We start from the raw sequence: 24048 nt of genomic DNA, 5'->3' as shown, positions 1-24048 counted from the left end.
GATATCAGTTGCAGGAAGAGTAGGTGAGTTGAAAGTGAAGAGAAAAGCAAAGAATAAGACTCTCAAGATGATAAGAAGATAGTTATGTTGAAGGGCAAAGTTTATAGTGCCCAAAGAAGCATAAAGGAACGATAGTAGTTGATATGGAAACCCTTGCTTTTTTAAAAATCCCTATTATTGTCATTGATCATTATAGTCCATCCTTCCATTCAAATGGTCATATGCTATACTCATAATATTGAAGTTTCATGAAATGATGTGAAGAAGAGATAATGGCTTTAGGTATTAAAACAATGGGAATCAATGTTGTCCAAAATAGATTCCTTGAAATGAATGACATCTAACAACATTGTCAACCTAGAAGGGAGTTGGTATTGCAAATGAAAGAACAACTTAGTGATTCAATGAAGGTATTGGGTAGAGTGAGTCCCATTGGAGCTAAGTCTAAATTACGCACCTTGGATAGAAGCATTTCAAGCAAGGAAAGCGTGATTCTTATATATCTATGACAGTATGTGATAGTGGGCCAAAGGCATTAACCACTGAAAAATGGAGTACTGTACTTTGAAAAGCATCGAATATGAGTAAATCAAGATAGATTGTTATCCCAAATTTTCAAACGTACTGAAACCAAATTACAGTTATCATAGTAGATATTGTCATTACCCATTTTTATTTATTGATAGAAAAGCCAAAGTTTGAAACAAATGTTTATGCATTTAAACAAGACACAAAGTTTGGAACAGATGGAAACCCAGTTTTAATTGAGTAATAGTGACAATCTAAAATGTTTAAATATTAATGATTATTGCATGCAAAATCAATCAAAAGTTCTAAAATGGCTAGAGTATGACAAACTATACCTGATATTAAATCTTAAAGGTTTTGGCAGTACCTTGACAAAAAAACATTTGGGTGGGCAAAATGTTCTTTCATATGGCAATCTTGTTTCATAGGTCTGCAGTTTTTGCACAACAATTTATTTAGAGAGGAAATATTATTCTTAAGCCATGTTATTTTACAAATAATGATATTAAAAAAAGTGGGTTTGAGAGTGTTACTTCATTGTCGTCCTGAGCAATGCGAATAATAGAATTGTTCATTGCAATGGTGAATGTTGCATGCATTTGGAATTTGCGCATAAGGAAAACAACTGTTGGCATGTTTGTCTTGTAATTTTTAAATGAGATTTTGGCAAGATAAGGAAAGTTTTCTTGCAAGAGTGTCATGTGTAAGTTACAATCAATGGTACTAGTTGCAGTTTCAATTGTGCATTTCAAGTAAGGTGTGTAGGTGAATGGGGTTGAAGTGGCGCAAGTGAGACATTGGGTTGAGTTGTCAGTAGCAGTGGGAAGTAAATGAACAATGTGGTGGCAGATGGAACAAAGGGGCTAATAGGGAGGAAGGTGGGAGTTTTTGGGCTTGAGGGTTCCAGTGACCTATGAACAAAAGAACAATTTTAGTGTGGGGTGGAGGAAAATGTGTAATTTAGGGAGTAGTGAAAGTTGTGATGTAACACAAAGTGTTTAAAATAAGTACCTAAATGTTGGATGAAGCCAAATTTTGCAAAGAAGCTTTGTTGCAGTTGTCATTGAGTTCATCAACAAAAGTTGATAGACTTGACTTTAACAGGTGTAAAGCGGAAAATCGAACCCCAGGTGTTCCCCCCACTCCAAGGAGAGAGAAAGGAGGTCACTAGGATTGACGGTTTTCACTTAGGAGAGACTTTACATTCAAAAGAGGGGTTGAAACTCACAAGATCCAATCCCACACAATGCAAGATTGAATTCTAAATGGGTTTCAAGGGTTGAGACAGCAAGGGTACCCTCTTTTGTAAAGAATGTAGATAGAAGGATTGAACTAGGAGTGTATGTAAGTAGGAAAGATTCGCTTGTAGACGGAGATAGAGACACGGGATGAAGCTACGGACCTGAAATTAGCAGTAAAATGTCGAGACGATGCTGTCCTGCAAGTTTGAGCGAAAGTTGACGGGACGATGGCGCCCGGAGTGCACACGGTCCTCCGAAAAATCTGCGAAACGAAGGGGGATCTGTTCGTCTCTGCACAAGGATTCCAGATCTTCAATTACAGCCGCGTACCTGCAAAATACACACAGAAAAGAGAGGACGATTGGGGGGTTAGGGATTAGGGGTTTGCCTTCAGGTCAAACCCCGGTTTTGGAATTAACCAAGAAATGAGAATGCTGTAAATGTAAATGTTTGTAATGTAATCAAGTACTGATACCTTGTTGTAAGAATGTTTGTATTCTTACATGCGAAGGTGTAATGATGTTGTATGTTGTATGTTGTATGTTGTAGGTGATCTCCTCTTCAATGGTTGAATCCTTGTCTTGAATGCAACACCTAGCCTTGAATGGAGACCTAGAATGCTCAATTGCTTGAAGGAATGCTTGAATGCTTGAATGTTTTAATGTTTGCCTATCGCTTCCGCCTTTTTCACACATATGTTTTTCCTCCTTTTTTCGTAAGGGGAAATGTAGTTTATATACTTGTCAATTAGGGTTAGAAGACTGATTTTTTCGACCTTAGGCCGACCTAGGAACATTATTTTCCAAATTGCAAACTTGAAAACCCGATGCCCAACAAGAGACTGGGCCCAAAATAGGGCCAGGGACCAGGGCGCTGGGTGCCATGGTCCCACCTCCCAGGACAACAGGGTGCAAGGAGGATCAGGCCAAGGTGCAAAAAAGATGTAGTTTTTGATGTCGCAAACAGGTTTCGGGGTCTCCATTCAGGTTCAGTGTTGTGTCGCCATTGTGAAGACCCAAATGCAATCGAAATTGCAAGTGTCGCAATTTTAGGATGCTACATTTAGCCCCCACTTTAGCGGGACTATAAGCGTACGCCCATACTTCCGGTAAAGTACAAGGAAACAACATTGAAAGACTTTCACCATGTCAAGGAGGAAAGATACACCAAGCCCCCAGTGGACTAAGGATCTTACGACTTCGATTGACAAAGTAAAAGGGAAGATCATGAGGGAGAACCATGACTGACAGTAGTATGGTTCCCTCACTATGAGTCATGCAAGAAAAAATACCAAAAATTTTCAAGGCAAAGCTAAGTTCGCCAAGAAGTTTTCAAGTATCCTGAAGAGATATGGACGGAGTGTATGCCCCCTACGTTAAAGCGATCGCACACGCCTCATCGGGGGTGATTGCTTTAAGGTAGTGATACACATAAGAAATGAGAAGGGAAAGGAGCACGTTATCACAAAGATTTAGCCCCCAAGTGTGAGATAAACCCAAGGATAATAGACACAAAACACAAATCACGAGGTGACTTCGCTTTCCTTGGGGTCAGTATGCTGTGTGATAATTCATGTATATCATATGTATGTATGCATAATTGTTCTTCATTCCCCAATCAAGGAAGGTCACCTAGAAGAAGGGAACACATGTGTCTTTTGAGTCAACATGAGAGAGACCAAAAGAGCTCTCAATGCTTTGCATCGTCCTCAAGTAGACAACACTAAGGACAACAAATAGAAGAATGAGAATAACACATAGAAGAAGTAACAAAAAATGTCAAGAGAGGAGGAGAGAGTCTGCTATGCTAATGAACTAGTCTAGCACGTCATCCACCCCCCGATCTTGCTGATCAATATTTCGGGAAGGCAGGAAACACGCTAGAGAAGGAACATCTAACACAGCAGATGGAGCTATCGCAAGATCCAAACAAGGGCTATGTTCATGTTCCAAGCCACGTTGTTCTTGTCTAGGAGCTAGGATAAGTGCTTTAGAAAATTCATTAGATAAATGGTTATCAATATCAGCATATTCATATTCACTATCAGAGGCAAGAGAAGTAACATTTTCATCATGAATAACATTTTCATCTATATCATCATCAAGATTTATAAAAATAGGATCTTTCACTCGCACAGGATCAAAACCATCATGCATCTTATGCTTAGGAGATTTTGGCTCAATTTTCAGCTGAGGAGAAAATGGAATAATACTAGCTGAAGGTGTTTTTGGGGATTGCAAAGTTTGAGGAGCAGCTGCACGAGCTCTAAGATGACGCTTTCGTCGGCGTTCGCGCGCTGAACGATTTCGTCTAGTCTTAGTAGGAAGTTGAGAAGATTGAGGAGGAGGAATGTTCTCATCCTTATCACTTGGGTGTTTAGGTTGTGGTTTCTTAGGTTGGATAATAGGAGAAGAGGAAGGTCTCTTCTCTTTATAAGAGGAAGGAGGAGGAACTGCTCCATATAAAGGAGGAATATTTGGTTTAGGAAGGAGACCAAGTCCATCATGATGAGGAGGTATAGGTCTACTTTTAGAAAGTTTATCAGACATAGACATAGTCACATCCATAGGAATGGGTTGGGAATCTTCTTGAGGAAAGACATTAGTTTTATCTTTCAAAGGAAGAACTTCCTTCTCAAGAACGATAGGAATATCAAGTTTGGGTGTTCGAGGTTCACTTAGAGATAGGATCATATCTTTTTTCCACTTTTGATAAGATTTGAAAAGATGATCACTTCGCGGTGGAAGAGATTGGAATTGTTTAGGCCAAAAATAATCAATAGGAACACTAGAAGTTCTTTCAGCTGGTTTAAAGAGACTATGATTGACAGTAACAACTTCACCATTATGGGGAAATTTCAAACACTTGTGAATAGGAGAAGCAATAGCTTTCATGGAAGATAGCCAAGGATAGCCTAGCTTCACACGAAATTGTTCGGATGATGGAATAATAGCAAAGCTCACATCAAGGGATTTGTTATGGACCTCAATAGGTAATGTAATAGAACCAATTGCAGGAGAAGAAAATGCATCAAATAATTTCACAACCACATTTGTTTTGTCATAGATCACTTGATTCAATTGCAAAGTAAAAAGAAATTCTTCAATAATGACATTAACCATGCAAGAAGGATCAATAAGCACTCCACGACAAGGTGTATTCTTGACTTTTGCAACTATATATAAAGGACCATCAGGTGCCCTGATAGTTTCACTGAAATCAAATGTGATGGAAGGTTCTTTAGGGATTTTTTGATGCTCTACAAAGTTAATCACATTCGGAGTCATAGACACAAGACCATCAGGTGAGAAAGAGGAATTATTAGTCTCAATCACATTTGAGGTATGAGAAGGTAATGGATCAGTAAAAATCTTAAGATTTTGGTTAGGAAGAGCTACAAATGTGTTGCCTTTATCATTCACACCTGAAACAGAGATAGTATTATTATCAATCAAATCTTGAATTTTACCCTTTAAAGCAAAACATTTTTCAGTATCATGCCCAGGTTGACGATGAAATTGACAAAAAGATTTGTTATCAAAATAGGGTGAATTAATCTTTGCAGGATATATTTGCTTTATAGGAGGGAGAGTAAGCACATTTTGTTCCAATAACTTATTCATAATACTATGCAATGATTCATTCAAAGGAGTAAACTTTCTTTCTTTCTTGAAAAACTTAGAAATAGGAGGCACACCTGATGCTGCATTCACATTGTTGTTGATGATGTTTTCATTGAACTTAACGAACCCTCTATTCGGTTTAAACTTCCCAAATGGTTGTTGACTACTATCACCCTTATCACTTGGAGTCATAGGATTTGCTTGTTCCATTTGACTCACAGTCAGTTGATAATTGTGAAGAGTTGCACACAACTGTTGGAAAGAAGTAAACTCAAAAAACATAAGTTTTTCTCTAATATCTTTTTGTAAATTAGAAATAAAGATTCTTTGAATATCATTGTCAGGTATTGGAAAAGAAATTTGAGCACACAAATGCTTATATCTACCAATGAAATCAGTCACTTTTTCTTTAACACCTTGTTTACAATGCATTAAATCAATCAAAGTAACTTTAGGACTTATATTGTTTTGAAATTGTTGAATAAAAGCATTTGCAAGATGTTGGAAAGAAGTAATAGAATAGGAAGGCAACAAGCAATACCATTGTAGAGCCTTATCTCTTAATGTTCTAGTAAACAGTTTTGCAAGCAACCTTTGGTCATGAGCAAAATCGGTACATATTGTTTGAAAGGTCTTAACATGTGTTAGAGGATCACCTTTACCATTATAAAGCTCCAACTGTGGGATTTCAACATGCTTAGGGGGGATAGCTCAAACAATGTCAAGAGAAAGTGGGCTCGCAACATCAAATGTGGGCACACTAAACTTAGATTGATTCATAGAGGCAATTTGTTGCTGTAAAGAAGAGACAATTTGTGCAAGATTGTTAATGGTCACTTCAGTTGAAGAGTTCATATTAGACATATTAGATTGTGATGGAGGTATTATGTTATTGAAAGAAGGTATTGATTGAGAGTAAGGTGGAGGGACACTATGATAGTTAGTCATAAGAGATGATTGGAAAAAAGGAGCACTACAAGGAGGAATGGAATGGTTGAATGAATTGCCCCCTTGCGTCATGTTCATTTGTGGAGATGTAATAGGGACACTCATTGAAGGAATGAATGAAGAAGTCGGATTGAATGAAGGAAGAGGGTTGATTGAAGAGGAAGGATTGCCCCCATGACTGGTGATCATAGGTGGAATGTTTTGTATTGAAGTAGTCATTATGTTTGATGTAAAAGTAGGTATACTAGCAATAGAAGTTGTCAAAGGAATAGAATGATTGACTTGAGTAGGAGGTTGTGTATAACCTAAAGTTTCGACACAACTCTTCATAGGCATCACATTTGAATCCACGATGTGTGCAATACTGCGCAAAATATCAATTCCATTCTTATCACTTTGAACCATACGTTTTAGACCCTCAATTAATGAAAGAGCTTGACTATCGGGGTATTCTCGAGACATCCATTGCTGAAAATCATCAAATTGGTTATCCAATTTCGAAAGTTGTTCTAAAGAAATCTCATGGAGAGCTTCTTCATCATTAAGAGGATTAGAGGAATTACCCGTGTCCTCATTAAAAAGGCCATTCAAATTAGGTTCCATCTCCTCGGTAATTAAACCTTGGAAAGACTTAATTCTAAGGCTTCGTCTAACGAGAATAATGTAAGTAGGGCTTATTGTTGTAAAAATCATGCACTAGAGAGAGAGAGAAGATTTTGAATTTTGAAAATAAAGTTGGCAAAATTGAACAATGAGATAATGATTATCCAATTTGAACTTTGTGAAAGAAGAGGGAAACACAACTTCCAAGAAAGGTAGGGACAATTGAAAATTAGGACCAAGCGGGTAGCACTTAATTTTAATTGTTATCTTGAAAATTGAAATCTTGAATTTTGAATTTATTTTTGAATTTAGAGGTAGCAAATTTCAATAAAATCAACCAATCTCCTAGATTTAAGCTGTTAAATGCAATCATGACAATCTCCTGAAATCTCAAAAAAAATTTCGAGGACCGTGGCGAACGGAGTGCACACGGTCCTTGCAACTTTTTTTCGAAATTTTCTGGGATGAAAGTTATGATGATTTTAAAGCTAATCTGAAAAATTTGAGTGATTTTACAATCTATAGATAGGCCAAATTAAAGTTGCAATCTCAAAATTGAACCCTACCAAGATTGTTGAAAAATGCAAAATTTGAATTTTGAAAAAGAGAGGGAAACTGAAATTTTGATTTTTATGATTTTAGAGGGAATACTAAAAGCAATGCAAGCTTTGAAATTTAAAAGTTGACTCAATTTCATGCAAAATTCAATTTTGAAAGAAGAAATCAAAGTTGTTGCAATTAGACACTTAATTTCAAAAGTTACAAATTGCAAAAATTTGAATAAAGCACTGAAACTTTGAATGAATGCCAACACACTTTTTAGATTTAGGATAGTAAGAAACACAATTCGGACACAAAATTTCAATTTCAACAATTTTTGAATGATTAGAAGCCTTAATCCAAGCAATCACTAGACCAACTTTGACTTTAATTTTGAAAGTGTTAGAATTGATGAAATCAGCCAAGATTCTGGATTCTAGCAGAAAAATACAGTAAGATCTAGCTCCCGAAATTTTGGAAAAAATGTCGGGGACAGTGGCGCTCGAGGTGCACACGGTCCTCGCAACTTTTTTCAAAATTTTCAGGGATGAAAGATATTATGATTTTGTTGCGGAATCCAAAGTTACAGCCGATTTGGAGGTGTTTTGATCAGTGAAATCATCGGTCAAAGGTTGAATCAAGAGGGTTAAAAAAATTAGGGTTTTGACACTTAACCACTTAATTTTCAGAATTAAGGCACAAATATGAATTGACAATTTGCAATAGAAGGGTAGATCTGAAACAAGCATTAGCAATTAGACATTTCACAAGCTCAATTACTAAAAAGAAAATTTAGGGTTTTTATGCAATTAACCTCTAAAATTTGCAAAAGATCAAACATGGAAATGTAATTAAGGAGGCAAATTTTTTTTTTCAGATCTAACCATGAATAATCAGAATTAGGATGTTCACGTCGGGTTCACCAAAATGTAAAGCAAAAAATCGAACCCCAGGTGTTCCCCCCACTCCAAGGAGAGAGAAAGGAGGTCACTAGGATTGACGGTTTTCACTTAGGAGAGACTTTAGATTCAAAAGAGGGGTTGAAACTCACAAGATCCAATCCCACACAATGGAAGATTGAATTCTAAATGGGTTTCAAGGGTTGAGACAGCAAGGGTACCCTCTTTTGTAAAGAATGTAGATAGAAGGATTGAACTAGGAGTGTATGTAAGTAGGAAAGATTCGCTTGTAAACAGAGATAGAGACACGAGATGAAGCTACAGACCTGAAATTAGCAGTAAAATGTTGAGACGATGCTGTCCTGCAAGTTTGAGCGAAAGTTGACAGGATGATGGCGCCCGGAGTGCACACGGTCCTCCGAAAAATCCGCGAAACGAAGGGGGATCTGTTCGTCTCTGCACAAGGATTTCAAATCTTCAATTACAACCGCGTACCTGCAACCTACACACAGAAAAGAGAGGATGATTGGGGGGTTAGGGATTAGGGGTTTGCCTTCAGGTCAAACCCCAGTTTTGGAATTAACCAAGAAATGAGAATGTAATCAAGTACTGATACCTTGTTGTAAGAATGTTTGTATTCTTACATGCGAAGGTGTAATGATGTTGTATGTTGTATGTTGTAGGTGATCTCCTCTTCAATGGTTGAATCCTTGTCTTGAATGCAACACCTAGCCTTGAATGGAGACCTAGAATGCTCAATTGCTTGAAGGAATGCTTGAATGCTTGAATGTTTGCCTATCGCTTCCGCCTTTTTCACACATATGTTTTTCCTCCTTTTTTTGTAAGGGGAAATGTAGTTTATATACTTGTCAATTAGGGTTAGAAGACTGATTTTTCTGACCTTAGGCCGACCTAGGAACATTATTTTCCAAATCGCAAACTTGAAAACCCGATGCCCAACAAGAGACCGGGCCCAAAATAGGGCCAGGGACTAGGGTGCTGGGCGCCATGGTCCCACCTCCCGGGATAGCAGGGTGCAAGGAGGATCAGGCCAAGGTGCAGAAAAGATGCAGTTTTTGATGTCGCAAACAGGTTTCGGGGTCTCCATTCAGGTTCAGTGTTGCGTCGCCATCGTGAAGACCCAAATGCAGTTGAAATTGCAAGTGTCACAATTTTAGGACGCTACAACAGGTTGGTTCCACGGGCACCATTGCGTACAATGTTCTTGAACAATAAGAGGGGCAATGTTGTTGTAGGAAGAATTTGTTGTAGAGTGGCATAGACATCTGAGTGGGTTTTTGGCACTGTGAGCTGCAAGAAAAAGAAATGTGTTAAATTTGTCTCAACATTCACAACTAAGTATATCTTCATACAATGATAATCTACAAACATTGGGCTTATAACCCTTCTGAACTTCAATTAATAGATTTTAGCACTAGCTTTCAGGAACAACCACTCTCAAAAAATCATTTACCACTTAAATCACATGCAAACAATAGTAATAATTTGTCTTAATGTTCTCTTAGTCTGCAATTATCACAATATTGTTTTGTTTCTTCCTTCAACAGGTAACAAGAATCTTCTTCAGAAACAACTCCAGGTATGTCGATGTTTTTGTACAATTTCTGTGTAAGTTCAGTAGCTCTTCAATTTCATACCATGCCTTCTAAGTCTTTTGGGATTCTTGGGTCATTTTATTTTTGGTAGCTAATTGCAAGAAGGATTTCATCTTTTTTATCTTGTTGCAAAAAGTGCTTAATTTGTTATACATAAGTTTCTCAGGATTGTTATCCCCCTCATTCTGAGGGATACTTTCAAGGTGTGAAAATTTAGACTATTCAATCCTTATACAATATCGGGTTTCTCCCTTTTTTTGTTTTGGACATATTTTCTTTCTGTGTTTAAAAGATTTACAATTTAGTTTTTCTTTGCTCATCTAATGGATGCAGTGGTTGAAACTTCTATGATTTGCTTAGGAATTTCTACTGATGTCCATATTAAACTAAGCAAAAATTAATAGTCGTTATAGCAATTGTGCATATAATATCTAGTCTTGACACATATTTATACTATATAATGTAAATAAACAATCCACATGTAAATTAAAAAAATTACCAAATGTTGATCAAAATGGACCAATACTTGAACATAAGAGAACCCATTAATGTTATATAAAAAAGACATAAATACATTAATTAACAAGTGAAATAGATCATTTTTTGTTTCAAATAAAATATCATAGCTATCCACTATATATGTGTCATTTATAAAATAAGATACTCAATTAAACAACTAGTGTTATCATAGTGTAAAAATATTATTTTTATGTGTACAACTATTGGGGTAGCAATGTTTATCCATTGGAGTATTTCATATTAGTAATTTGTCCTATCACAAATATAAAAGGTGAACACAATAAATACCTTGTTTTTCTGGATGAAATGTGAGGGATTGTCCAAAGATTTCAGTGTTCAACAATTGGTCTCTTTGTGTTCATGTAAGTTTTATTTTATATCATAATATGTTGTTTTTGTGTTCAACTATTGGTCCTTTAGTGTTGGATATAAAAGCTAGAGATAACACACATTTATGATTACTAATAGATATTTGGTCCATTTAAGTTTCATATAAGTTATATTTTACATTAAAAAAAGATATTATATTAATTACAAATGATATTTTTTTATTCAACAACTAGGGATTTTTAGATTAAGTTTTGGTCGAATCTTTAAAAAGTCATTTTTTTGACTCTTCACACTAGACGTGTTATTTTGACGACTTGCATGATGAGTCACGCCTTCAAATTTTAGTTGTAGATAGTTAAGTGTCCATATTACATTTCTAAAAAAAAATGGAGGTCTTACGATATTCCATATGACGGCTACATGTTGACGAAGTTAGTCCTAAAGACTACTGGTGCCTCTCCCCTAGCCTCTGCAAGCATGAACTAATAATAAAAAGTACCCTATTAAAGTTAACATATTCTATATCTTTTAATTAAAAAATTTGAAATTTTGAGCATATTCTATAAAAGTTAACAAATTCGGTATCTCTCTTTTCAAGATTCTGTACATGCTAATTAAATCTTTCAATCTAATTCTGATAAATTAAAAATAAAAATAATAAAGGGGAGGAAATTTCTCTGATGGTATGTATAAATAATTGAAACAGATAAAAGACTACAAAGCATGGTAATGTGAACGGGAAAAAGTTAAAAAGGAAACCCAGGACCAGAAAAAGAAACGACAGTGGACCCCAAGAAGAATAAAAGTCGGCACGCCTGCCGTGCCAGTGAAGTAAAGCATGACGGAAAAGAACAGTCACTTTAGCAAAAGTTTGCAATTTGCAATAGATAAGTAGATATGGCAGGGCAAAATGTGATCGGAGTCGAAAGATCTGAGATTTAGGGTTGAATCCTCTGTTTTCTTTCTATAGTTAGCAAGCTTTTCTCTTTCAGATCTAGCTCTGTGACGGAACAATACAATTTAATGGCATCCACTTCTACTTGTAATCCTCAGCTTGAAGAATCTGGCCCATCTACTTCTTCAACTTCCGGTGATTCCTCAGTCCCTGACTTTCTCAGATACGAGCCTCCCACAAGGAAACTTGCCTTCCACAGCAATAAGGAGTATCATGTTTTTATGAGTTTCAGGGGACCAGATGTCAGAAAGACTCTGGTCGATCACCTATTTGAAGCTCTTTCTGCAGCAGGACTCAAAGTCTACAAAGATGATGAAAATCTGGAAAAGGGGGAAAAGATCTGGCCGAGCTTGGAAGGGGCAATCAAGAGCAGTGTCATACGCATTCCTGTATTTTCCAGAGGCTATGCAGAGTCAGTATGGTGTCTCAAGGAGGCCGCTGCAATGTTGAGCACCCCTGATTTGATCATTCCTCTTTTTTATCATGTGAATCCAACCTATGTGAGATATCCTCAAAATGAGTTGAGTCCCTATAAGGAATCATTTAAGAAGCATTATGAGCATCCAGATCGACACCGAAGAGGAGAGGTTGATGAATGGAAGCATGCCCTTTTCCAGATCTGTGATCGCTCAGGCTGGTCCACGGATTCAACTCAAGGGTAAGTAACGAAACGCACTTTCTGCTTGCTTTTCCAGAATTTCATCACTGCGGCTGGATAGTAGATCAGATCTGTGTCTCCACTCAAAATATAGTTATTTGAGCAAAGGGTTTTTGGGAAAGGGGCTTTGCCTACTAGTTTAATTTTGGAATGCCAAATAATAGTTAGGGGATCTTGATTTATTAGTGGGAAGAATTCTTTTAAGATCAAGTTGTGCTGATTGTATCGGGCTTTGATCAATAATTTTTCTTTTAAAAGTTCTTATTATACTTTTATCTGTTTATTTTTTTATTTATCTCTAGACTGCTGCTGGATAATAGATGATATCAGTGCTTCCATTAAAAAATATTATGGTATAGGATTTCTAGAAGGAGATTTGGTTTCTAGTTTTATTTTGAAATGGGAAAATAGTTAGTATATTGTTGATTTATTAGTAAAATTGAGTGTTTATGAATAAATCTATTAGAGACCAAGTCTTGTTGATTGTAAGACACTCACTACCACACTTTTTTCTTCTTTTTTTGACCTCATTTTTATGATGTTGGAGCTTTGCACTAGGCAAGACCTAATCCTTGGTGGGCTCATTTGGAATCATTCAACTTCAACGATAGACCAAAGGTCCATTGATTATTATTTCTAGATAATATATGACGTGTGTTTCCACTCAAAATCTAACTATTTTTAAGGAAGAGGGTTTGGATTCTATTTTTGTTTTAAATAGGGAAGAATGCTTTAGTGGTTTTTTTTTTTTTAGTAAAGTTGAATGGTTATAGACAAATCCATTAGAGATTTAGATTTTTCCTAGCATGTAGATTTAGGGTAGGGGGTTTGAATTCTAATTTTATTTTGAATTGAGAAATAATAGTTAACAAAAGAATATGGATCTCTTTTTATAAAATAAGTCTAGTTTAATATGGAATATTAATTTTAAAAATGAAAATATTTTTGAAAGTTTTCATATAAGACAATATAAGAAATTATAAATAGATACTTTTTAAGTAAAAGAAAATTTTTTAAATAAGAAATATTTTGAAATTTTTTTTTGAAGAAGGGATGTATCATGTATGATCTTGTAAAAAGTTTTGATTTGATTTTTTTTTAAAGACCCTATATGATACATCTCTTGTTCAATGTTTTTTTATACAATATATCTCTTGTTTTAATATTTTACTTTTAGTTAAAATTTATCTATATCCACTTTCTTATATAATGTTATATGATTTTTCTTACCATTATTTAAATTTTTTAAAAATATCATTGTTTAAAAAATTTCTTATCTTTTTCAATAGTTTCAATTGATGAAAATTTACCTTTTTCTTTAATATTATAATTTAATTAAAAAAAATTTCTATTTCTTTTTTATATTTTTTTGTTTGATTTATTATTTATCTATATCCCCTTTGAACACTTGGTAAATAATTTTTCAAATTTAATTAGTTAATTACAAAATTTATATATTAATATGTTAAGAATCATATCATAATTTTAAAATCTTATTCTACTTTTTTTTTTCAAGTAATTTTAACTTGAATATTCTTTTATGATCATTCAAAAAAATAGTTTGTTCTAAAGTAAAAATTAAAAATAACAAAAGAAAACTTAATAGTAGTAGAATAATTATTTGCTTATTAGAAACCTCATCCTTAACATAAACACTCAAGAATAATAGTAGAATATTTTTTTGCTTATTAAGAATCTCATCCCTAACATAAACACTCCACAATAATAATCAATAGAATTTGAATCTTGATGATAAAAACAATAATGTTACATTTAAACCATTACTCTATATCAAAATTAAACACTTTTTCATTATTTAAATATTAAAGATAAATTAATTTTTACTTCCACTAACATCATTACCCAATAATATTTCAAATATACTTATTTTATCTACCTATTTTATTTTTAATTGACGAATAAAAAATAACTTTGTTCAAACTGTTAATATTTAAATTGCCTCCTATTAAGCTATTAACACCTCTCTAATATTATATCTTTTTAATATATTAACTTAAAATATACTTAAAGCCATCATAAATAATGGACTCCTTTATAGACCTCAAACATTCTGAAATGTTAATTATTCGCATCACTCGCGAATTTTTCAAAGATGCCTTTTAACATGTATAAAATGAATGCTTTAATTTCTGATTTCTCTTTTCTATATTATATTTGAAAATTTTATTTTACATCTTTTCTTGCAATTCTCTATGGAGAAGTAGAATGAGGATAATTAGAAATATTTTTGCACAATTTATTGACATAGGGTGGCCATTGCAGGTACGAAGCTCGCCTGGTAAAGATAGTGGTGAATGATCTGATGAAGACATTGGATAGAGTGCCGTTACATGTTGCCAAACATCCGGTGGGAATGGAGAGCGTCAAGAATGCTCTCATTCAAAAATTAAATCTGAATTCAGTGGAGGAGGTGATTAAAGTTGGAATATGGGGCATTGGTGGTATTGGCAAGACCACAGTTGCCAAAGCCCTCTACAATCAACTTCATAATGCTTTTGAAGCTGCTTCTTTTATATTTAATGTCCGCACCAGTTCTACAGAGCCCACAAGCCTTCCAAAATTGCAGAAAAAAATTATCAAAGATTTAACCACATATGATATAGAAGTGGACAGTGTTGATAAAGGCATATCTTTGTTCACACAACATTTGGGAGGAAAACGTGTTCTGTTGATTTTGGATGATGTGGATGCTGTTGAACATTTGAATGCTTTGGTTGGGGACTGGTTGTGTTCTGGAAGCAGAGTTATAATAACTTCTAGAGACAAACGCATTTTCAATGTTGCCCAGGTCTCATCCCAATGCATCCACGAGATTAGTGGATTGGAGATAAATGAAAGCGTCCAATTATTTAGTTGGCATGCTTTTTTGAGAGCATCTCCAAGTCCGAGATATGAAGATCTGTCCAAAAAAATAGTGGAAGCTTGCAAGGGTCATCCTCTTTCATTGGAGGTGCTTGGATCCTACTTGTATGGGCAGAATGACATAGATTGCTGGAAGGAAGCTCTTCACAACATTACCCTTCGCCCCGAAATTCATGATAGGCTTTATATCAGTTATAAAGCTCTCAGTGACGAGGAAAAGGAAATATTCCTTGACATTGCTTGCTTCTTTATTGGCGAAGAAAAGACACGTCCTGTCATTTTTTGGAAATCCTTGTACAAGATGGTCAACACTGCTGTTTCTAATCTTTCAATGAAGTTATTGATAAAGATTGACGAAGAGGGTGTATTTGATATGCATGACCACTTGCAAGATATGGGGCGAAGTGTTGCTGAAAAAGAAGGTACCCGACAATGGGAGGCTGCCCATCCAAGCACGACCATATCCAACAACAATTTATCTCGCCTTCGAGTCAATGGAGGTAATCCACAAAGGCTTGAAATGCTGTACAAACCTGGTCTTCGTTATCTTCATTTGCAGAATCTACACATTGAAGTCATGACAAAAGACACACCAGTCATGCTTCCCCCAAGTTTGATATGGTTAAGGATGGATCATTGTCAAATAAAGAAGCGGCGTCACTCCATTAAGGGCATCGCTTTGGAATTGAAGGCAGCAATAAAGAAGCGACGACACTCCATTAAGGGCACCGCTTTTGAATTGAAGACCATGCAACTGCGATCCTGCAATGGCATCAACAACCTTTCTGTCTCCTCCCTATTTTTACTTCCTGCTATAAAGCTGCCATGGTGTCAAAGCTTAAATAACCTCCCCGATACCATTGGCAATTTGTCACAGCTGCAGCACTTGGACTTGCAAGGGTGTCGGAGCTTAAATAACCTCCCCGATACCATTGGCAATTTGTCACAGCTGCAGCACTTGGACTTGCAAGAGTGTCTGAGCTTAAATAACCTCCCCGATACCATTGGCAATTTGTCACAGCTGCAGCACTTGGACTTGCAAGGGTGTCTGAGCTTAAATAACCTCCCCGATACCATTGGCAATTTGTCACAGCTGCAGCACTTGGACTTGCAATGGTGTCGGAGCTTAAATAACCTCCCCGATACCATTGGCAATTTGTCACAGCTGCAGTACTTGGACTTGCGACGGTGTCGGAGCTTAAATAACCTCCCCGATACCATTGGCAATTTGTCACAGCTGCAGCAATTGGACTTGCAAGGGTGTTGGAGCTTAAATAACCTCCCCGATACCATTGGCAATTTGTCACAGCTGCAGCAATTGGGCTTGCTAGGTTGTCGGAGCTTAAATAACCTCCCCGATACCATTGGCAATTTGTCACAGCTGCAGGTCTTGGACTTGCGAGCGTGTCGGAGCTTAAATAACCTCCCCGATACCATTGGCAATTTGTCACAGCTGCAGGTCTTGAACTTGCGAGTGTGTCAGAGCTTAAATAACCTCCCCGATACCATTGGCAATTTGTCACAGCTGCAGTACTTGGACTTGCGAGCGTGTCGGAGCTTAAATAACCTCCCCGATACCATTGGCAATTTGTCACAGCTGCAGCAATTGGACTTGCTAGAGTGTCGGAGCTTAAATAACCTCCCTGATACCATTGGCAATTTGTCACAGCTGCAGGTCTTGAACTTGCGAGAGTGTCGGAGCTTAAATAACCTGTCGGATATCATTGACAACCTGTCACAGGTAAATGTGTTACAGTAGGATGTATAAGTTTAAATTGGGGAGAATGTAAAAGTTTAATTATTAATCTCCTTGACGATAACATAAATCTGAGTATTACTATGTAATTGAAATTGTATTGTTTGCACTTGTACATTCTACAAACGAATTGAATTATATAACTATTAAATTTTACAAAAAGAAAAAAGTATATTTTATTTATTTTATCTCGTTCAATAACAAGTTACATCCTGTTTACTATGTTGAGATGGAGTATCATAATTCTTTACCTTCTCTGACGGAAAATGGCGGCCACTTGTTTAATAGATATTGAAATTGAATCATCATTCCATATAAATATTAATACCAATGAATAGTTTCAATCAAATCTAACTGATTTTTTCATATTGGCACACCGAAGGTGTTTCTTATGACAGAAACCGACCTAGCTTGAGAGATGGACGGTGTCAAATTCTCATTGTTATTAATATGTTTTGTTCAATTAAAGGCAGACAACACTATAAAATAATTTAAGAGGTCTGCTTATATTTTCATTTATTCCCATTGTTATTAATACGTTTTATTTTTTATTATTTATAAATGTAATAAATTGTTTTATTTATTTTCATTTATATTAAATTTTTAAATTTTTAATTTAGAAAAAATAATTTAATTCATAATCATTTTGCATATTTATCTTTTGAAGAATATATGCAAAGTACATCAAGAGATATCTTAAATTTTAATTAAATGTATTGTATTGTCATTCTTCTTCAATTAGTATTGGAAACTTATATGTAATCCTAATTTTAGGAAAACTTGACGACAGTAATTTGTAAACGAAAAGATTGGTATTGTTTGTAGTATATATATATATATATATATATATATATATATATATAAAATTGATTTTCTAATGCTTCGAGTCTATTTTCTTCTATTTTTTTGTTTGCAAGCTATTTTTTGTTCTTCATTTTTTCATACTTGTCATATGTGAATGGTGGCTTGATTCTTAGTCCTTGTAAGAACTTTATACAAGAAATTGCAACAAATGTGAGTCTCATTCTTTCAATTCATCTTATATCAATAGTCACCTTTTGAAGAGTCATAACCTTAAGATTTGTGTATTGTTAATGCCCATGACAATCTTAATGCTATTTGTATGGAACCACCTTTTTCAATTGTTGTTATTGTTGGGATTAAGGTGCCTCAACCTTGGGAGTCCCAAGTGGTTTATAATTAATTATTTAATTGGTCTAGCGTGTTGATTTTATTTATTTTAATATTATAATATAAATTTCCAATGTGCAAGTAACAAGTGTTGAGGGGGAAGCAAAATTGTGACATTTGTCACAAGGAGGGAACTTTGGAGAAGAATATTTCTTTGGAGCTCTTCAAAACCCCCTCCATGCGACACATGGTGACTGCTTCTCTTTCCCTTTGAGCACAGATTTGGAAAGATTCTCAATAGGACCAAATCTTCCACATGGATAGACTTGGAGAAGAATAAAAAGTCCTATTTTGGCAAAAAGACTTGATTTTCTTGAACACCGTGCATTTATGGAATAAATAATTTGTATTAAATATTATTTATGAAAGAGTTGTGCATAAGCAAGTTTCTAATTATATGTTGTAGATACATTGAATGCAGACACTTTTGAGAAGCAGTTTCCTTTGCATTGTAAACTCTATAAATACAATGTGTTGTAGAAGAGGAGAGAGTGAAGTATTTTTGAAAAATGTCCTTATGTTGCCTGAATTATTCTGGAATTAGATATCATAGTTGAAGACACTTGCAAGAGCATAGACTTTGCATATTGTTTATAATAGCTTTTTATTGTAATACAATTGATCTGTGCTTTGGTGTGGTGGGTTTTTCCCCATAAGGGTTTTCCCATGTTAAATCTTCTGTGTCGTGTTTATGTTAAATCTAATTTTTTTTTGTCTCTCGTTGGAAATTAGTGTTCACATTAGTATTTAGATTAGATACAAAGTTGTTGACAAACAACTTTGTATTATTGTTAGACTATTATATTATTAGTACGGTTTGTTGTATGAGAAATTATAAGGACGTGAGTTGTTAGAACAACTTGTATAGTCAGGGAGAAGTTTCCTATAATATAGGAAATACAAGTCCTATATAAATATGTAATGTATTGAAAGACGAGATATGTATGGCTATTACTCTATGTGCAAAATTGTTCTATGCTTCTATATTTTTGCATAGAATTGTTTATATGGTATTAGAGCACATTTGAGATGCTTGGCCAGATTGGCCGAACTTCATTGCAGACCTCATGGATCAACTCTTTTGTATTGGTGAGAAGATTTACCCATACTTTGATTGGATTCATTGTTACAAGTCTGCAAGTTAGGTTTTAATGTTAAGTCAACTTTGTTTGGAGAGGTCATTTCTCCATTTGGGGTCTCCCTTTGTCAATAGACTTGTGTACGATCTGTATTTGTCAAGGGCTTCCATATCATATCAATGGATGCTATCTTTGGCTCATTGTTCTATATTTTAATTGGTTAGCTCATGGCAAATCTTGAAAGCTCATATCTCATGCGAAGGCATTTTGTATTGTGCAATGCACTGGTGATTTATTGTCGAGGACCCATATAGTGATTTATGATTGAGGTTCTTTGTCTAGCCAGTGCTATGTATCCCCTAGTCGGTGCTCTTTGTCTCGTGTGATTGGTAGCATATGCCATTAGTTGTTTCCCTCAAATTGTGCAACATCTTTTTTTCTAGAAACGTCATCATGACTAGCACTTTGAGGTGGTGCTATTGATAAAATTGAGCTCCATTACCATGACAATTCTTTAGAGAAGAGGATATGATTTCATAAACAATTGAGATCATACTTGTATGTTTTTTGATACCATTGTTCGCTACTATAGCAACCACCATAATTTCAAAATAACACAATTCACAAAATACACATAATTAAGGGTAAACCATTGCCACATGTCTAGATATACAAGGATAGAGATTCAAAATTACATATTTTGACATATTAAATTTAAGTACATAAGTTGTTAAAAGATAAAACATAAGGGAACATACACTTTTGCAATAGACCACAAGGTAAAATACCATAAGGTACAAGGATCAAATCATGATGAACACCCTGATAGGAATTTCGACATTGGTCTCTCTCAAACACATCATGGGCGAGAACATTGCCAGAGCGCTTTTCCACCCTACCATGAAGTAATTACACTTCCTCAGTATCTTTCATGACACGAAAGATACCCAGCATAGCACGAGGAAGACTAACAATGTGAAACTGACAAGAGTAATGGAGTTTGTGCAACTAGCATGATACATCCACATTCAACACTAATGTAATGATGTCATGTTCACACAAGAAGCATACTTGTGAAGTCAAGTCAACAATCTTTGCTCAACTTTTTAAATTATTTTAAGATCTTAGTTCTATCTCAATCATGTTTATTTCAAGAGCAAATCCTAATCATGAATTTATCTCAAACACTGAGAAATTGCAAGAAGGAATGTAAAGCATATAAGAGTACACAAGTGCATTCAAAAGCATGAACCTATGAATTTCTTGAAGATACTCAATGATAAGAGAATTCAACTCAAACACAATTAATCCCAAAAGGTAAGCATATTATCATCTTTCATATAAATGGATAATTTTTTCCATATACAATATTTCAAAGATTCAACTTAAGATAACCATCTATTGTAAATGAATAAACAATTTTCACATTTCAAAGAATTTAGGGTAAAACCTCGTAATCTACGTTCAATAAGATGTGATAAGATATCTTAAGTGTCGATATGAAAGGGTTTCTAATATAATTTATTTAATTAGAAATCTTAGAACTTTTTCCCATGCGATTTATTATTTAATTAATAAATTATATTTTTAATTATTTAACAATCGCAATAATTTCTCATTACTGTAGCGTCCTAAAATTGCGACACTTGCAATTTCGACTGCATTTCGGTCTTCACGATGGCGACGCAACATGCAACCTGAATGGAGACCCCAAAACTTGCTCACGACACCAAAAACTGCATTTTTCAAGCACCATTGGCCTGAACCCCCTTGCACCCTGCTATCCCGGAGGTGGGACCAGAGCGCCCAGCGCCCTGGTCCCTCAAGACCAGGGCGCCCAACGCTCTGGTCCTCCAGGACCATGGCGCCCAGCGCCCTGGTCCCTGGGTCCTATTTTGGGCCCGGTCTCCTAAGTGGTATCGGGTCTTTTTGATTGCAAATTGGAAATAAACTTCCCTGGTCGGCCTAAGGTCGGGAAAATCAGTCTATCAGCCCTAACTGACAAGTATATAAACTACATTTTTCTCTCTCATTTGGCATGAGATGAGAAGACAGAAAAAAGCGTGGAAACTATACTCAAGCATTCAAGCATTCAAACATTCAAGCAATTGATCATTTCAAGTCTCCATTCAAGGCTAAGTGTTGCATTCAAGTCAAGGATTCAACCATTGAAGAGGAGATCACATACTACATGCTACATACAACAACATACAACATCTAAACCTTCGCACATAAGGATACAAACATCCTTAGAACAAGGTATTAGTACTTGTTTTACATTACAGTCATTTACATTTACAACACTTGCTCATTTCTTGGTTAATTCCAAAACTGGGGTTTGACCTAAAGGCAAACCCCTAATCCCTAACCCCCCAATCGTCTTCGCTTTTCTGTGTGTAGGTTGCAGGTACGCGGCTGAGATTGAAGATCTGGAATCCTTGTGCAGAGACGAACAGATCCCCCTTTGTTTCACGGATTTTTCGGAGGACCGTGGCGCCGGGCGCCATCGTCCCGACAACTTTTGCTCAAATTTGCAGGACAGCACCGTATCGACATTCTACTGCTAATTCCAGGTCCGCAGCTTCATCCTATAACCCGAACTCAGTTTATAGGCGAGTCTTTATGACTTTCTATGTATTCTTAGCTTAATTTCCTTGACAACATTCTTTACAAAAGAGGGTAGCCTTGCTTTCCGAACCCTTGAAATTCATTTAGCATCCAATCTTACGTTGTGTGGGATTGGATCTTATGAGTTTCAACCCCTCTTTTGAATGTAAAGTCTCTCCCTTAAGTGAAAAACCCATCGAATCCTAGCGAACCTCCCTTCTCTCTCCTCGAAGTTGGAAGAGGGGAGACCAACTAGGGTTCGATCGCGATTTTTCCGCTTTACATTTTGGTGAACCCGACGTGAACATCCTTTCTGATTTTTCATGCTTAGATCTGAAAATTGATTCCTTGATTACATTTCCATGTTTGATCTTTTGCAAAATTTTAGAGGTGATTGCATAAAAACCCTAAATTTTCTTTTTTTTGAACATTGAACTTGCGAAATGTTTAATTATTAATGTTTGTTTCAGATCTGCTTTTTTATTACAAATTATCAATTCATATTTGTGCTTTAATTTTGAAAATTAAGTGGTTAAATGTCAAAACCCTAATTTTTGAAACCCTCTTGATTCAACCTTTGTCCGACAATTTGACCGATCAAAACATCTCCAAATCAGCTGTAACTTTGGATTCCGCAATAAAATCACAATATCTTTCATCCCTGAAAATTTGGAAAAAAGTTGCGAGGACCGTGTTGCACTCCGAGCGCCATCGTCCCCGACATTTTTTTCCAAAATTTCGGGAGCGAGATCTTGCTGTATTTTCCTACTAAAATCCAGAATTTTGGCTGATTTTGTCAATTATAACACCTTCAAAATTACAGTCAAAGTTGGTCTTGTGATTGCTTGGTCTAGGGCTCCTAATCATTCAAAAATCATTGAAATTGAAATTTTTTGTCAAAATTGTGTTCTTACTGTCCTAAATCTGAAAAGTGTGTTCGCATTCATTCGAAATTTCAGTGCTTTATTCAAATTCTTGCAATTTGTGACTTTTGAAATTAAGTGCTTAATTACAACAACTTTGATTTCCGCTTTCAAAATTGAATTTAGCGTGAAATTGAATCAATTTTTAAATTTCAAAACTTGCATTGCTTTTGACATTCCCTCTAAAATCATAAAATTCAAAATTTCAGTTTCCCTCTCTTTTTCAAAATTCAAAATTTTGCATTTTTCGACAATCTTGATAGGGTTCAATTTTGAGATTGCAACTTTAATTTGGCCTATCTACAGATCGTAAAATCACTCAATTTTTTCAGATTAGCTCTAAAATCATCATACCTTTTATCCCTGCAAATTTCGAAAAAAGTTGCAAGGACCGTGTTGCACTCCGAGCGCCACGGTCCCGAACATTTTTTTTGAAATTTCGGGAGACTGTTGTGATTGCATTTAACAGCTTAAATCTGGAAGATTGGCTGTTTTTACTGAAAATTGCTACCTCTAAATTCAAAATTTTCTCTTTCTCTCTAGTGCATGAGTTTTACAACAACAAGCCCTACTTACACTATTCCCGTTAGACGAAGCTTTAGAATTAAGTCTTTCTGAGGTTTAACTACCGAGGAGATGGAACCTAATTTGAGTAGCCTTTTTAACGAGGACATGGGTAATTCCTCTAATCCTCCGAATGATGAAGAAGCTCCCCATGAAATTTCCGTTGAACAACTTTCGAAATTGGATAACCAATTTGACGATTTTCACCAATGGATGTCTCATGAGTATCCCGATAGTCAAGCTCTTCCTTTAATTGAGGGTCTAAAACGCATGCTTCAAAGTGATAAGAATGGAATTGATGTTTTACGTGGTATCGCACATATTGTGGATTCGAATGTGATGCCTATGAAGAGTTGTGCTAAATCTTTAGGTTATACACAACCTCCTACACAAGTCAATCATTCTATTCCTTTGACAACTCCTATTGTTAGCATACCTACCTTTACATCAAACATCATGGCTACCTCTATACAAGACATTCCTCCTGTGATTACCAGTCATGGGGGCAATCCTCCTTCTTCAATTAACCCCCTTCCTTCATTCAATCCAACTTCTTCATACATTCCTTCAATGAGTGTTCCTATT

The 24048-nt window shown here is 35.6% G+C and overlaps 1 protein-coding gene across 1 annotated transcript; it reads left to right on the top strand.

Annotated features, from left to right (window-relative positions):
• Positions 1–11730: 11730 nt before the first annotated feature.
• On the top strand, positions 11731–17625 carry LOC131874510 (disease resistance protein RUN1-like). The gene is made up of 2 exons (XM_059217921.1): positions 11731–12460; positions 14744–17625. The coding sequence occupies exons 1-2, from the start codon at positions 11871–11873 to the stop codon at positions 17100–17102; spliced, it is 2949 nt and encodes a 982-aa protein (XP_059073904.1). The 5' UTR covers positions 11731–11870; the 3' UTR covers positions 17103–17625.
• The last annotated feature ends 6423 nt before the right edge of the window (positions 17626–24048 follow it).

This window comes from Cryptomeria japonica, chromosome 1 (assembly GCF_030272615.1).
Source record: "Cryptomeria japonica chromosome 1, Sugi_1.0, whole genome shotgun sequence".
NCBI lineage: Eukaryota > Viridiplantae > Streptophyta > Pinopsida > Cupressales > Cupressaceae > Cryptomeria > Cryptomeria japonica.
The sequence above is the reverse complement of the archived record's forward strand: the minus strand, read 5'-3'. Positions and strand labels throughout refer to the sequence as shown.